This window comes from Nannobrachium achirus, assembly GCF_963921795.1.
Source record: "Nannobrachium achirus genome assembly, chromosome: 3".
Classification (NCBI taxonomy): Eukaryota; Metazoa; Chordata; class Actinopteri; order Myctophiformes; family Myctophidae; genus Nannobrachium; species Nannobrachium achirus.
Genome location: NC_137812.1, coordinates 8951664 through 8965321, shown reverse-complemented (window position 1 = coordinate 8965321; position 13658 = coordinate 8951664). Strand labels below are relative to the sequence as shown.

Here is a 13658-nt window from a genome sequence, read left to right as displayed (position 1 = left end):
TAGCAGATCTACAAGCTTGTAGATCAGCTATTTTCACTACTTTTGTGCAACACTTTTGTATGATAAAGTAGGGCTTTAATTTGTGAGAAAAAAAACATACCATTTTGAAACTCTGGAGGAGATGGGGGCAGACCTCCATTCACAAACACCCCGACTTAGAAACATCCCCATTCAGAAATACCCCCACTGAGGTTAGGATTAGGGTTAGGTTTAGGTGACACCTCTATTTAGAATAATGGAAGTCAATCTTCTGAATGGCAATGTTTCTGAATAGAGATGTGTAACCTCTTGAGATACAAGGTTTATGCCTCTAATATATCGTCGTTGCCGGGCGGAAACCTTATCTCCATATTCAAACTTCTTGTGTTTCTTTGTAAACGAACGCCCCGCTTGATCATTACTACAGTGTCTGACAAAAGCATCAAAAGTAGCAGCGCCACGAGCTCGAAACTGCCACTTCTGCTGTTTTTGAATTTGGATCCTGAAAAGGAACAGTTTTGGACGTAACAGTACGAGGTTTCCACCCGACGGAGACAATATGCTCATAGTACCCAACGTCTAGCCTTTTGATTTATCAAGCAAAGCTCTTGGTATACTGGCCTTGTTTTCAGATGACACATCGCCTGGCTTATGACGATCGCTGCTTCTTGCACCGAGGCATCGGGCCCATTACTCATTGTTCTGTCGGTGGTTGCTCAGTCAGTACTTAGCGCTTCTCCAAAACTCATTAACTTCTCCCTTTTTGTTCTCCGCTCCAATGTCGCGGACGATAGAAAGGAGGCGATGCCTCGAATGGCAATTTAGAACTTGATTCTTCTTCTTCGTCGTGCTAATGGCAAGCCCGTTCGCAGGTTTATCGAGCAGAGTTTCTTGTCCATAAATCCTGACTCGTGCACGCTAGATTTCCCCAGATTCAACTCCCCCAAAATCACACACATCTGCCTCTCAAGGCCACCTGGCCTCATCAACTCCTGATTGCAGTCTGCTCGTGAGCCCGAGTGATTTGTCTCATCACCGTCTCGCGCACGGTCTCGGCAGCGCACGGCTCTATCTGACACTCATCTAGTTAAACGGTTGTGATAAGGTGTGTGTATGTATGTGCCAAGCGCCGAGGCGATGACAAGAGACACTGAGTAAAGCAAATGAAGGGAGGCTGAGATGTAGTGGAAAGGATGTTGCACCGTGTGAGTGAGCACAAATGCTGGAAGAGATGATCATGTCATCCGTGCCGAGACGGGCACAGCACGGTCTCATTTCACCCATGAGCCTGCTCTCTGCGTTCAACTTAATCTCTCCTCATTGGTTCAGTTATCGAGCGTGTAATGCAAGTGTACTTATCTCTCTCTCTCTCCCCCCCTCCATTTTCCCAATGGCCTCGCTTAACCTTCACCTGGCAGAGCGAAACTCAATGTCACACTGTTGCATTGTTCTTATTTCTGATTCCACACGGAGATATTTTCAGGGTTATTAAGCGACAGACATAATTTCAGCATCTCGACCCGCCGCTGACAGATAATTGCAGTCATGCCGATGCCCACACAGGAGCTTAATTACTTTCCTACGTTCTTTGCGTCATTGTCTGCCCCGTCCCTATACCACTCAACCCCTTGTGTTGTCTGCATGTCAATCCTTTCGCCGATCTGGCCAGGGGTTTTTCCTTAATGTTTTGTCCACATGCTGCCTGTGTTGACGGACTCCTGGGAGCCGGCGAGCCGTAAAAGGGAAACGCACATTTTTTTTTTATTGGCAAGTTGGCGGATCTCGGGCTAAGTGGTGGCTCGCTGCTGACGGGGGAGAGGGAGGGAGGAGAGGGGAGCGGAAGCAGGGAAGGTAGGTGGATGGGTTTTTACTGTGGCAGCAGCGGGAGAAGCAGCAGCAGCCGTCGCCGGCGAAAGAAAACCTAGCAACGCACATCAGCATCAGCCGGGAGGAGGAGGGAGAGTAGTGGGGAGAGAGGAAAGAACGGAGGAGGTAGTGGGAGACAGACGCACGGGGAGCTGCCGAGGACACTGCAGTCCTGAGGATGCTTTGAAACGGCTGTGGAAGTATAGGTGTCCTCTGGCTGTGGCAGTGAGTTGGACTAGAGGGGAGGAGCTGGGAGGGGAAACAGGAAGGGCTGTGGAGGAGTTGCGCGTGTCTATGACGAGCGAAAGAGAGAGGAGGAGAGCGTGGAGCCACTAGCAGACAGAGTGAGTGGGGAAGGAGCCCGGGGGGAAATGGACCGCGGAGCAGCGGCAGTTCCGGCCGTCCCTTAACGCGGAGCGTGGTTGAACGGCGGTCGGGCGGAGAAGCAGCTGGACCGTCTGGAAGGCTCGCCAAACTTCCAACGGCCTGTGGACCCGGCACACATCTCGGGCATCAGGTGGAATACATTAACGCCCAACGACCTAACTGCTGAAGGGGATACTGGTACTGACCAGGAAGAGAGCGACTTCGTCTGGGCTAGCCTTCCCTGTTCATTTGGACCTAGCCTCGCGTAGCCAGGCTTACTCGTCTGCGAAGAGAAATGCCTGGTGACAATATGAAGCAGAGACCGTTCTAGGAGGTGGGGCTGAATTTTCCCGGAAGTTGTTTGTTTTCACAGTGTGGTGTCCCTGCAAACGCATTCCCCGCTGGAAAGAATCTGGTCTACGTATCCGCTCCGTCGGTTTGCGCTCGCAATAAACAATATACAAACGAAAACATTGATTCAGGCGATGTTACACCTATTAAGAGCGAGTTAAGAGCTACAATCTATTTTTAGTTTTTTCGCTGGGGGAATGTAAACAGCCCCGCACCGGGTGACGTAATTTCCGTTAAACGCAGCACTTCCGCCACTTCAGCTAGAACCAACCGGAAGGCATATTGTGGACAGGTGGTGATTTGGGCCGTCTTCAAACCCACCCCCCTGGCCCCACCCCCTCTCCCACACACCCGCCTCGCCTCGCCACACATTCTCTCTCACCTCCTCCTCCTGAAGCAGCGATAAGGCCAACTAAATGAGCAGCTCAATGTGTGGCTGCGGCTGCAGCTTCATCTCCTCCCTGATGAAGAGGCTGGGCCGCAGCGCCTGCTGCTCGGACCTCCTCTCCTGCAGCAACACCTCAGAGCAGCTGCAGCGGCTGGCCGCCGGCTGCCAACCCAAGGTAACCCAGCCGCGCTTCAGTTGCCCCGTCTGCCACCTCTAATACCACACCACAGCGTATATCAGGGGTCTTCTATGTTTTCAGGCCAAGGACCCCTTAGCTGAGAGAGAGATGAAGCAGGGACCCACTCTACATATTGTATAAATGTGTGATGGAGATTCTCATCTCATCGTAGATGGATTCATAGACTTGTTTGACACTTAACCACTTAAAATCTTAAATCGTCGATACTTAGTAAACTTGACCTTTCACTCTGTACTTGGTCTGCTCTGTTTTACCTCTACACCAAACCTTTTTGCCAAAAATAGCCGATCTACAAGCTAGAGCTTGTAGATCTGCTATTTTAAAGTTCTACTCAGAGTATAGGGATGCGAGGGTTCAAGTTGTTCTTTTAAAATAATGATCCTATCACACAAGGATTTGGCGGACCCCTGCTGTAACTCTGAGGACCCCCTGGGGGTCCCGGACCCCTGTTGAAGACCCCTGGTGTATATGTTTTGAAATCAGTTTCTGGGGGCATTTCCAATTGCAATTTTTGATCGTAACAGTGGAGGAAGACAGGAAAGAGAAAGATGGGGAAGGACATGCAGCAAAAGGCCTCGGTCTGATTCGATCCCAGGTTGGCTGCGAAATGGCCTTGAATGGATAGCCAGGTGAGCCACGGGGGGCGTCTCAACCACCTTTCAACCTGGCCTCTCCCTATTTTGGGCAGGGGCGAAAATGTTGTGAATATGGCAGATTTACAAGTTTTTTTTTTCTCTGTTCGTTGTACGCCGAATTTATACGGGGCTTAAGTCGTTAACAGGTTGAAGGGACGTCCCCAGAGCACCCAATCACCTCCTGTAATTGTTACCCTGTACTAATTAAGACAAAAGAACGCAGGGAGTGTGGTTTGTCGGATCGTATGCCAGGAGGGATTGTGGCCGACCATATGTTGTAACAAGCTGGTCTTTTTCAGTTTTTGACCAGGCAGCTGCATCTGTTACTTAGTCCACTCCTTCCTTGCCTCGTCTACATTCACTGTACATAATGTGGAGCCTGGCACTGTATTCTCTGAAGGGACAGTGTGCAAGATAGGAATAGCCTATCTGTCATTGTGTCCCCTTTTATGAGCCGACTATCATTTCGATTCTAGCGAAATTATTTTGCCGTTTCTAACCCTGCAGGGCTGCAGGAGAGCAGTGCGGTAATTGATTCTTTAATGGAAGCAGGTGATTTAATGTCTGCCCTGCTGCCTAGAGACAAAACCGGCCTTGCTCTCAGCTGGCAGAGTCATTTAAATGGATGCCTTCAGACCAACTGTGATCTACGTTGATTGGCTGCCCTCTCTGCAAATCGGAGGAGAAGCACTTGCTAATGGAGCAAAATCAAAGCACAACAAGCTGTGATTGTGTGTGCGGCTGTCAGTGCACTGCGTAGTCAGAAGATCAGACATAATTGCAATGCAGAAACGGTGCCATGGCATTGTTCCGAAGGTTCATTAGTCCGAATTCGTTAAGAATACTATGCCTAACTCTAACTCTAACCTTAACCTCAGTAACCCTAACTAAATTCAGACTAATGAACCTTCGGACTAATGAACCTTGGGACTTATGGGCAGTCCCCTGCAGAAACAGTATTTTCGGGCAGGCATGGATCAAAGTTCTCAGTCACCACGACCGATTTCAGTCATTTCTATTCCATAGAAGTCAGCATGTCTTCTATGAAAGCATGGCAACTCACTGAGAACAGACCCGTTTACAAGCTATACGCTTAACAGCTTAAATCTGCAATTTTTTCAACTTGTATTATTACTTATTAGCTACTGTATATGGCTAACAATGATAAAAAAATCTACATATCGTCCTTATTGCGACCGTTAGGGAGCAGTTTACTACCAAAACCTCCACCGGCCGTCTGTCCGTCCGTCCGTCCGTCCGTCCGTCCGTCACACGTCACACCTTTGTTTGTGTACGGTGTGATGTCATATATCTTCAGTATGACATCACACCACATGTGTACACAAACCTTTGTGTACGTTGCTGTGGCAACAGTCTGTTGTTGCTGGTCTGTTAGTGTACGTTAGCAACCACCTTAGCAACCATGGTTTTACCCTAGCAACCAACTGTTTACCCTAGCAACCAACTGTTTACCATAGCAACCATGTTTTTTTACCCTAGCAACCAACTGGGCATAAAAGGGATTCTGTTAGGGATCTCCATATATGGGCATAAAAGGGATTCTGTTAGGGATCTCCATATATGGGTATAAAAGGGATTCTGTTAGGGATCTCCATATATGGGCATAAAAGGGATTCTGTTAGGGATCTCCATATATGGGCATAAAAGGGATTCTGTTAGCTGTTAGTAATCTCCATATATGGGCATAAAAGGGATGCTGTTAGGGATCTCCATATATGGTCATAAAAGGGATTCTGTTAGGGATCTCCATATATGGGCATAAAAGGGATTGTATCCCAGATGATGCCCTGTTAGGAGATCCACACTAACAGAATCCATATATGGTCCTACCGACAGCTGCTATAAGCCAACCCTGGCGATAAGGTCTGAGTCGAAGAAATGCTTCTTTCCTGACAAGAATTGCCCCTTTATACTGTAGGGCTCGTTTGTGTATTGTATGACATCACGCCACATCATCGGCTGAGGACTGTGTGATGTCATCATATCTCCATATATGGAGACATAAGTTGCTCATGCCCAAATATGGGCTGGTGAGGTCAGACTTAGTGTGATGCGTAGGTTATCTCCATATATGGAGATTCAACTTCAATGAGTAACCATGGCAAACTGTCAACTGCCCGTATGTCTTGATAATTGGTAAAACAAACTTTTGCCCTACTTGTGGAGATAAGCGACCAACGGTCGCTTATCTCCCGATTAGGGAGTCTTACTGGTTGCGACCGTCAGGGAGCAGTTTACTATGAAAACCTCCACCGGCCGTCCGTCCGTCGGTCACACGTCACACGTCACACCTTTGCCCTGCTCATATCTCCGCATCAGTATGACATCACACCACATATGTACACAAACCTTTGTGTACGTTGCTGTGGCAACAGTCTGTTGTTGCTGGTCTGGTAGTGTACGTTAGCAACCACCTTAGCAACCATGGTTTTACCCTAGCAACCAACTGTTTACCCTAGCAACCAACTGTTTACCATAGCAACCATGTTTTTTTACCCTAGCAACCAACTGTTTACCATAGCAACCAGATACGCAGAGCAGGGATCTCCATATATCAGAGCAGGGATTTCTCCATAATATATGGGCATAAAAGGGATTCTGTTAGGGATCTCCATATATGGGCATACAAGGGATTCTGTTAGGGATCTCCATATATGGGCATAAAAGGGATTCTGTTAGGGATCTCCATATATGGGCATAAAAGGGATTCTGTTAGGGATCTCCATATATGGGCATAAAAGGGATTCTGTTAGGGATCTCCATATATGGGCATAAAAGGGATTCTGCTAGGGATCTCCATATATGGGCATAAAAGGGATTCTGTTAGGGATCTCCATATATGGGCATAAAAGGGATTCTGTTAGCTGTTAGTGATCTCCATATATGGGCATAAAAGGGATGCTGTTAGGGATCTCCATATATGGGCATAAAAGGGATTCTGTTAGGGATCTCCATATATGGGCATGAAAGGGATTCTGTTAGGGATCTCCATATATGGGCATAAAAGGGATTGTATCCCAGATGATGCCCTGTTAGGAGATCCACACTAACAGAATCCATATATGGTCCTACCGACAGCTGCTATAAGCCAACCCTGGCGATAAGGTCTGAGTCGAAGAAATGCTTCTTTCCTGGCAAGAATTGCCCCTTTATACTGTAGGGCTCGTTTGTGTATTGTATGACATCACGCCACATCATCGGCTGAGGACTGTGTGATGTCATCATATCTCCATATATGGAGACATAAGTTGCTCATGCCCAAATATGGGCTGGTGAGGTCAGACTTAGTGTGATGCGTAGGTTATCTCCATATATGGAGATTCAACTTCAATGAGTAACCATGGCAAACTGTCAACTGCCCGTATGTCTTGATAATTGGTAAAACAAACTTTTGGCCTATTTGTGGAGATAAGCGACAAACGGTCGCTTATCTCCCGATTAGGGAGTCTTACTGGTTGTTCATGAAACACAGTGCTAAGTGTGTGAGGGCTCCTTTCACAAATCACATATTAACTCAGTTAGCGCCGGGCGACTTTACGAGCGACTAGTTCACTATGGCGTTTGGTGCCGAGCGACTCGGAGCGACTTTTATATAAAAGCATTGTTTAAGCTTTTAATATGTGTTTATAGACGGAGCGAAATGGTTAGCTTACCTCAGCTAATGTCCACACGTAAACCGTGAAAAAAAAGGATACGATTATGACGTCACCTTTAAACCAGGGCTTCCTGTTGACAACAGGCCTCTGCTAGCGTTAGCCTCAATGCAACCATCCGACCCTCACGTAGCTTCACTAGGTCGGATTTTGATTCTGAAACTTTCTGTGTGGCATCTATATACGTCCCGATGCCCATACCAATGGTGTTTTGAGACGATCAAGCACGAATTGAACAGTATTGAGCTGAAATGGTGACCGGCGGCCCGTCCATGTTAAGTCAATGAGGACCAAGTCAGCGTCTCATCCTGTTATGTGGATTTAAACAGGCTTAACATGGGACCATGTCAGTGTATGGTGTATGGTGGTCTCTAGTGGTCATCTGGTGGTATGGTATGCTGAACGTGCATTCGTTAAGGTGGTCTGGTTAAGGTGGTCTGGGGGGATACAAAATAGCTATTTCCTGGCGTTATAAGCGCACATTCATATTCATATTTTGGAAATCTGGCCCTGTATGAGTTAAGACGTGGCCCTACAAAATGTTTTCAGTCATGAGATTTTTATGTATCTTTAAAGCCTTTAATCCATGCATCTATGTCGGGACGGTGATATGATTGATTTTCATAGCAGTGCGTGTAGGTTATTTAGTGTAGGTTTCTCCACATATATTGATTTCCCAAGAAATACCTGGGGGCGAGATCTCTGACTCTTCTGAATACATGAAACTACCTGACCCTTCTGTTACTTTTCCAATCCGCACATTTGTTATAATCGATAATCAACTAGATCAATTAGAATTAGTCTGAATAACCACAACATGCCCCGTTTTATATTTTGTGTTGTGTTTGTGTAGAAAAGTTGTGAAAGTAGCCAATCTACACGCCCACAACTCGAGTGCACGTAAGCTTGTAGAAAAAATGTGTAGGAGCAGTTTCCAAACATTTGTTTTGCAAGAATCGGCATCATGGTAGTGCTAGAAGAGGGACATGTGAGAAATGAGGGGTGGGGGTTGTGGTTTGGCAGACAAAGAGTGTGTGTGCAAAGTTTGGCATGGATAGGGGCAGCGGTGGCGTAGATATGAGTCGGGGAAAAGTCTGACGTGACTGACTGACTGACTGATGCGTCTGTGACACAGCATAAGGCAAACTCCCATCTCGAGTTCTGAGTTTCATTGCTTTTTGTGCATAAGACTGTTCTTAATGGTAAAAGGTATTGACTTTGAGAGCCCTCTTCCTCTGTTGAGTGCTTCTGGCATTCGGCCACCTTCACCCAGTAGAGGATTGATTCTGTGTCCGTGAAGACTTATTGCCAGGCAGAAAGTGATATGCTACAGAGGGGAAATATTGTGCTATTGTTGGAGCAGTTGCATGGCAACTATTAAAACGAAAGCCAGAGAATGAGCGATGGTCGAGGAGGCATTGTGCGTAAAAAAGCAAATGCTACATGTCCGCAGTTCATCACGGCATTGGAATTATGCTTTCCCAGTAGTATTTCCTCAAAGGCATGGCCTTGCTTGCTTTGTAACTGAGGGGAATTGTTATGGAAAAGAATAGGAGGTGGAGCAGATAGTCAGACCTTCAATGTCAGCATTTTAATTGAAAAAACTGCATAGTCACCGTTACTAACAGTGTACAGTATACTTTACTTTCACTCCCATTGAAGTCAACATCGTAAGAGGGAGGGGCTGAGTGTACAGTAATGCCTGATTTATTGCACATCATGTCGCACAACGGAAATATGAATCAGGCCTAAACGCAATAGAAGCAGGACAAAGTAGCCGTTAGTCTAGTTTCACTCAAATTGTCCACACGTTGTAAAGAAAACAAATTGCTTGCGGTGGAATCTCTCAAGGAAAGTGGCACTTTGAGCAAAGACGAGAGACCATTCTTCCACCATTTCAGTGGCAACATAGTAATGGAAAATACACAATTGGCACGCTGACTTAAGGGGAACACACACCGGACACGGGCGGCTGCGCAGCGTCGCGTCGCAGTATTGACGTGCGTGTAGTGCCGCGCGGTAACACCAATTGGATGCGATGCGCTACTGCACGGCGGAGTCTATGGGGGAGACCATGTTCACCGCGCGGCAACGGTGGAAAAATAGAACAGCGTCTGACGTCACCGGTGTGGGTTAGTTCATTGAAAATAATTGGGCCGTATGTTTTGAGGCACCGCGTCCGCGCCGCCTCCACGTCCAGTGTGTGTTTCCCTTACCCTTAAATCTGGTGAAAAGTTAATTGACTACTCTTAATTATGAAAAGAATCCCACCTAGTGTGAAGTGAGCGGTGCTTGGCCAATGTGACCCTGTGCGTACAACAAACTTTGAGCGCTTTGTGCCAAGATGTATAGGCCAGATGCAGGCCATGTTTCAGAGCCTGAACAACAAACTTTAGGCACTTAGTGCCAAGTTGTAGGCCAGATGTAGACAACGTTTCATGACATTTACTTGGGGCCCGGACAAAGCCAGATGTCGGAGCTTAGCTCCGTCCAGGAGCACCTCTCAAAAAGGAGAGAAGAAAATCACCTTACGTGTCACATTGTAAAGTGCTTTGGATAAAGGAGTTATATAAATGCACCATGTCCTCATTTAAACATTGAATGGAATTTGAGGAGTCACCGTTTCTCTTTGTTGAGACCAGACACATTATTATTATTATCATTATTACGGTGAAAAGTGTTTATGAATAAAAAATGAAGTAGAGGCAGTTGAGAAGCACTCACTTTCTCAGGGACTTGCTGGCCATTGGGAAAAGCGGGACAACTCCCAAAAGGCCGGTCCATTCCCGGCCGGTCCAGGCCGGCCATTAAAGAAAATGGCCGGCCCACAGAGTAAATATAACTCATGCAATTGGCCCACTGGCTTGTCTCTCATGATCTGAAATGGACAATCTTTGAGAAGCAGCAGCGCTATAGAGAGAGATCTCGCTATAAAATCGGTTGGCCGTACGCAATGAGGGCCTCTCCAACTCCTGTATCCCGGGCTGAATCAGGGGCCCAGCACGTCCCTGCTTTCACTCCAAATGTAGTCCTTAAGTTTTATTTTTTTTAAACTTGAATCACTGTACCCAATCATAGTCACTGCTCCTGAGTGCAAGACAGATAACATTGAATCAGAGGGAAGTAGTTCAGTGTCAAATTCAGTGGGAGCGGGGGGAAAAAAGTATTTTCCATCCCTTTCTGTCAGGAGGAGCTTGGATTTCACCGGCGTTCACAGAGACGCCACCAGGCCCGGCCTCCAAATAGACCTATCGATTAACAGCCTCCATAAAGAGATGTAGACACACTAGTACTAGAGAGCATTAAGCACTGTATTTATAGGATTACCGGCCCAGAATCCCTCTCTGCCTTTAAGGCAGAATTGGTAACAACGAAAATGAAGGTTTATTAGCCTACTGTACGTCTTGTTGGCCCGTCGTCTAACAAGAAACCGTATCACTGAGAGGGCCAGTGGATGCACAGAAAGACATGGGTTTCTTAAAGGACAACTCCGCTCTAAATCACTTCTAGGCTAATTTTCCTACTTATATTGATCCACAATTACTGTCCATGGGGTCTATTAGGCACAAATGCCCCTGTTGTCCAGTTTCCCCAGCAGAACCCAGCAGCTGTCATGGCATAGAGTGGAGCCTAGGGATGGGTATCGTCTGCGATACTTTTAATGGTATCGATCACATGACGTCGATACTATCGGTATCGGTTCACGTAAAAACGAACGTTACCTCGTTTCGATACTCTGTAACGCACCCCTGGCCGGTCGCATCTGTAACAGTTGGGCTACTGAGAGTTTAATGACTGCTTTAGTAGGCTACACTTGTTACTGTGGAAAATAGCCGACAATAGCCTATAATGTTTATTATTATGATTTGAGATGGGGGTCCAAGGCCAAATACATATCATTGTGGGGGTCCTTACCATGAAATGTTTGAGCACCACTGACATAGAAACATAGGTTTAAAAAATAAATTAGAAGACATTTATAGAATCATGTCAAAAATATTAAAAGACTTGCATCTGGTTTAGTGATTAAATTAAGAGCAGTGTTACTCCCTCACTACATGTAGGGCTGTGAGTTCAAATCTCAGTGTCAACAAAGATACTCTGTATCTTTTTTGGGTCTTCTTCATCTGCATATTCTCCTGAAAGTCATCACCTTTTTCTACATCCTCTTCCTCATCATCTCATGACCATCTTCTATGCTTGGACCCTGTTGCCAAGTGTGTTTTTATTCATTTATGAATTTATTTATTTGCGTGTGTGTGTGTGTGTGTGTGTGTGTGTGTGTGTGTGTGTGTGTGTGTGTGTGTGTGTGTGTGTGTGTGTGTGTGTGTGTGTGTGTGTGTGTGTGTGTGTGTGTGTGTGTGTGTGTGTGTGTGTGTGTGTGTGTGTGTGTGTGTGTGTGTGTGCATGCGCGTGTGTGTGTGCGTGCGCGCGGTGTGCGTGTGTGTGTGCGATTTATCATTTTCTTCAGTTGCTGTTGGTAGTCATGGCTGCCAGTTCCCACCTGATGTCATGTGGGAGTTCAGACTGCTCCAGACCATGCTGAGTGACTGCTAGCTTGCATAACATCTTCAGGCTAGGATTTAAGTCTAGGATGTAAAGGTCACCAGAAATGAGGTTGACTCCTTTGTTTCCTCCACGGATGATGATACAATCTCCCACCATGCAACAGCACATCCCAGTCATCCTACAGGGGTCTTTCCCCTTGGGCTCAACCTGCTTCCAGGAAAAGGTCTCTGGACTGAATTTCCAGGACTGAATTTCCACAGATCATTGAAGAACCGGTTCCCGTTGTAGCCACCAAATATGTACAGCTCTCCATTGTAGGCAAAGGCTGAATGACGACGACATCCTTCTGGGAGAAGGTGTCCAGAAGGCGTGCTCAGCCAGCAGTTGGTGTCTGTGTCAAACACTCTGATGCTGTTGTAGTAGTCGCCCCCCCAGCCCCCAAATACAAACATCTTTGTCCCGATGATGGTGGAAGAGTGACCTTCTGAAGCAGGTGGAGGAGTTCCTCTGGTGTTAATCAAAGACCAGACCAAAATGATGGTGTCCAACTTGTACATGTCATTAGTACATCCAGCCAGCTGGGTATCTCCTCCATACACATACATGATCTTCTCCACCACACAGGCTGAGTGGAAACTCCTTGCTCCTGGAATAGTCCCAGAAATATTGGGTTTGAACCAGCTGTGGGAGTCAACATTAAAGGCATAAAGCAAATTGCAGTAAGGATACCTTCCTCCCCAAATGTAAACAATGTCTTCTGCCAGCACAGCTGTGTGGCCATATCGTCCAGAGGGAACCTCAATGGAATTTTGTCCTCTTCCATCTGTCACTGGGGGCAACTTCCTCCAACGCAAAGACAATGTGTTGAAGATGTGGACTTCAATCTGATCATTGTTGTTCAGGTAGTTGTTGTATGCTCCAAATGAGTACAGCTTGTGTCCGGCTACCACAGCAGCATGGTAGTCTTTAGGTCCTCCTTTCAGGTGTATCGTCCAGTGAATCATTTCACAAGCCAGCACCACTGCAAATCTGTTCAAGTAATTTACAATAGAGGTTGTTAGAAGGTAGGTCAATTCATCACTAAAACCTGCTGAATGGCATTGTGTCGTACAATAAAACTAGACCAGGTCAACCTGGTTGTGCCAGACCCCTTGTCTGTCATCATCATTTATGACATCATGCCTTTTGTAGGCATGTCATCATCATGTCATCATCATATATACCCTTTATATAGAAAACCCGGACAGACATTTGCTTATGTAGGCCTACCCATTTCATGGGTCTGGCAAACATTTAAAAGGACAATCATATTGGATTCGATGACGATGTTGCGATGTCATTCCTTGTCAGCCTATAAGCCTATCGCTTTTACACTATTTGTTGTGGTCAAAAGTTTTTTATGTTTCATGAATGTGGTACTAGTTGTCATTACAAACACATCCATGCCATCGTTGTAGCATAAAGCCATCACACTCTGCACACTCAAAACAGATGTTATGCTTTTATGTGTTTTGCCAAGTCCTGGAAAAGATGCCCTGTGATTGGCCAGTGCAGTCACTTTGATTGGCACTTGTGCCGAATGATCACCCCAAAACATTATTTATAAGACTGTCCTTGTGTGGGACAACCAAGGCATGGATGTGTATGACAGCTAGTAGCACATTCATGAACATTCTATGCTATGAGAGCTG

General features: G+C 46.3%; 1 protein-coding gene across 1 annotated transcript in view; it reads left to right on the top strand.

The window, feature by feature from the left end:
* Nucleotides 1-2978: 2978 nt before the first annotated feature.
* The window catches only part of fbxw7 (F-box and WD repeat domain containing 7), a gene marked incomplete at its 5' end in the record, with an annotated part of 294741 nt that continues 284061 nt past the window's right edge, over nucleotides 2979-13658 (top strand). Inside the window, one exon of the mRNA XM_080722319.1 lies at nucleotides 2979-3125. Coding sequence (XP_080578445.1) covers nucleotides 2979-3125 — 147 coding nt within the window. The remainder of the gene's footprint in view (nucleotides 3126-13658) is intronic.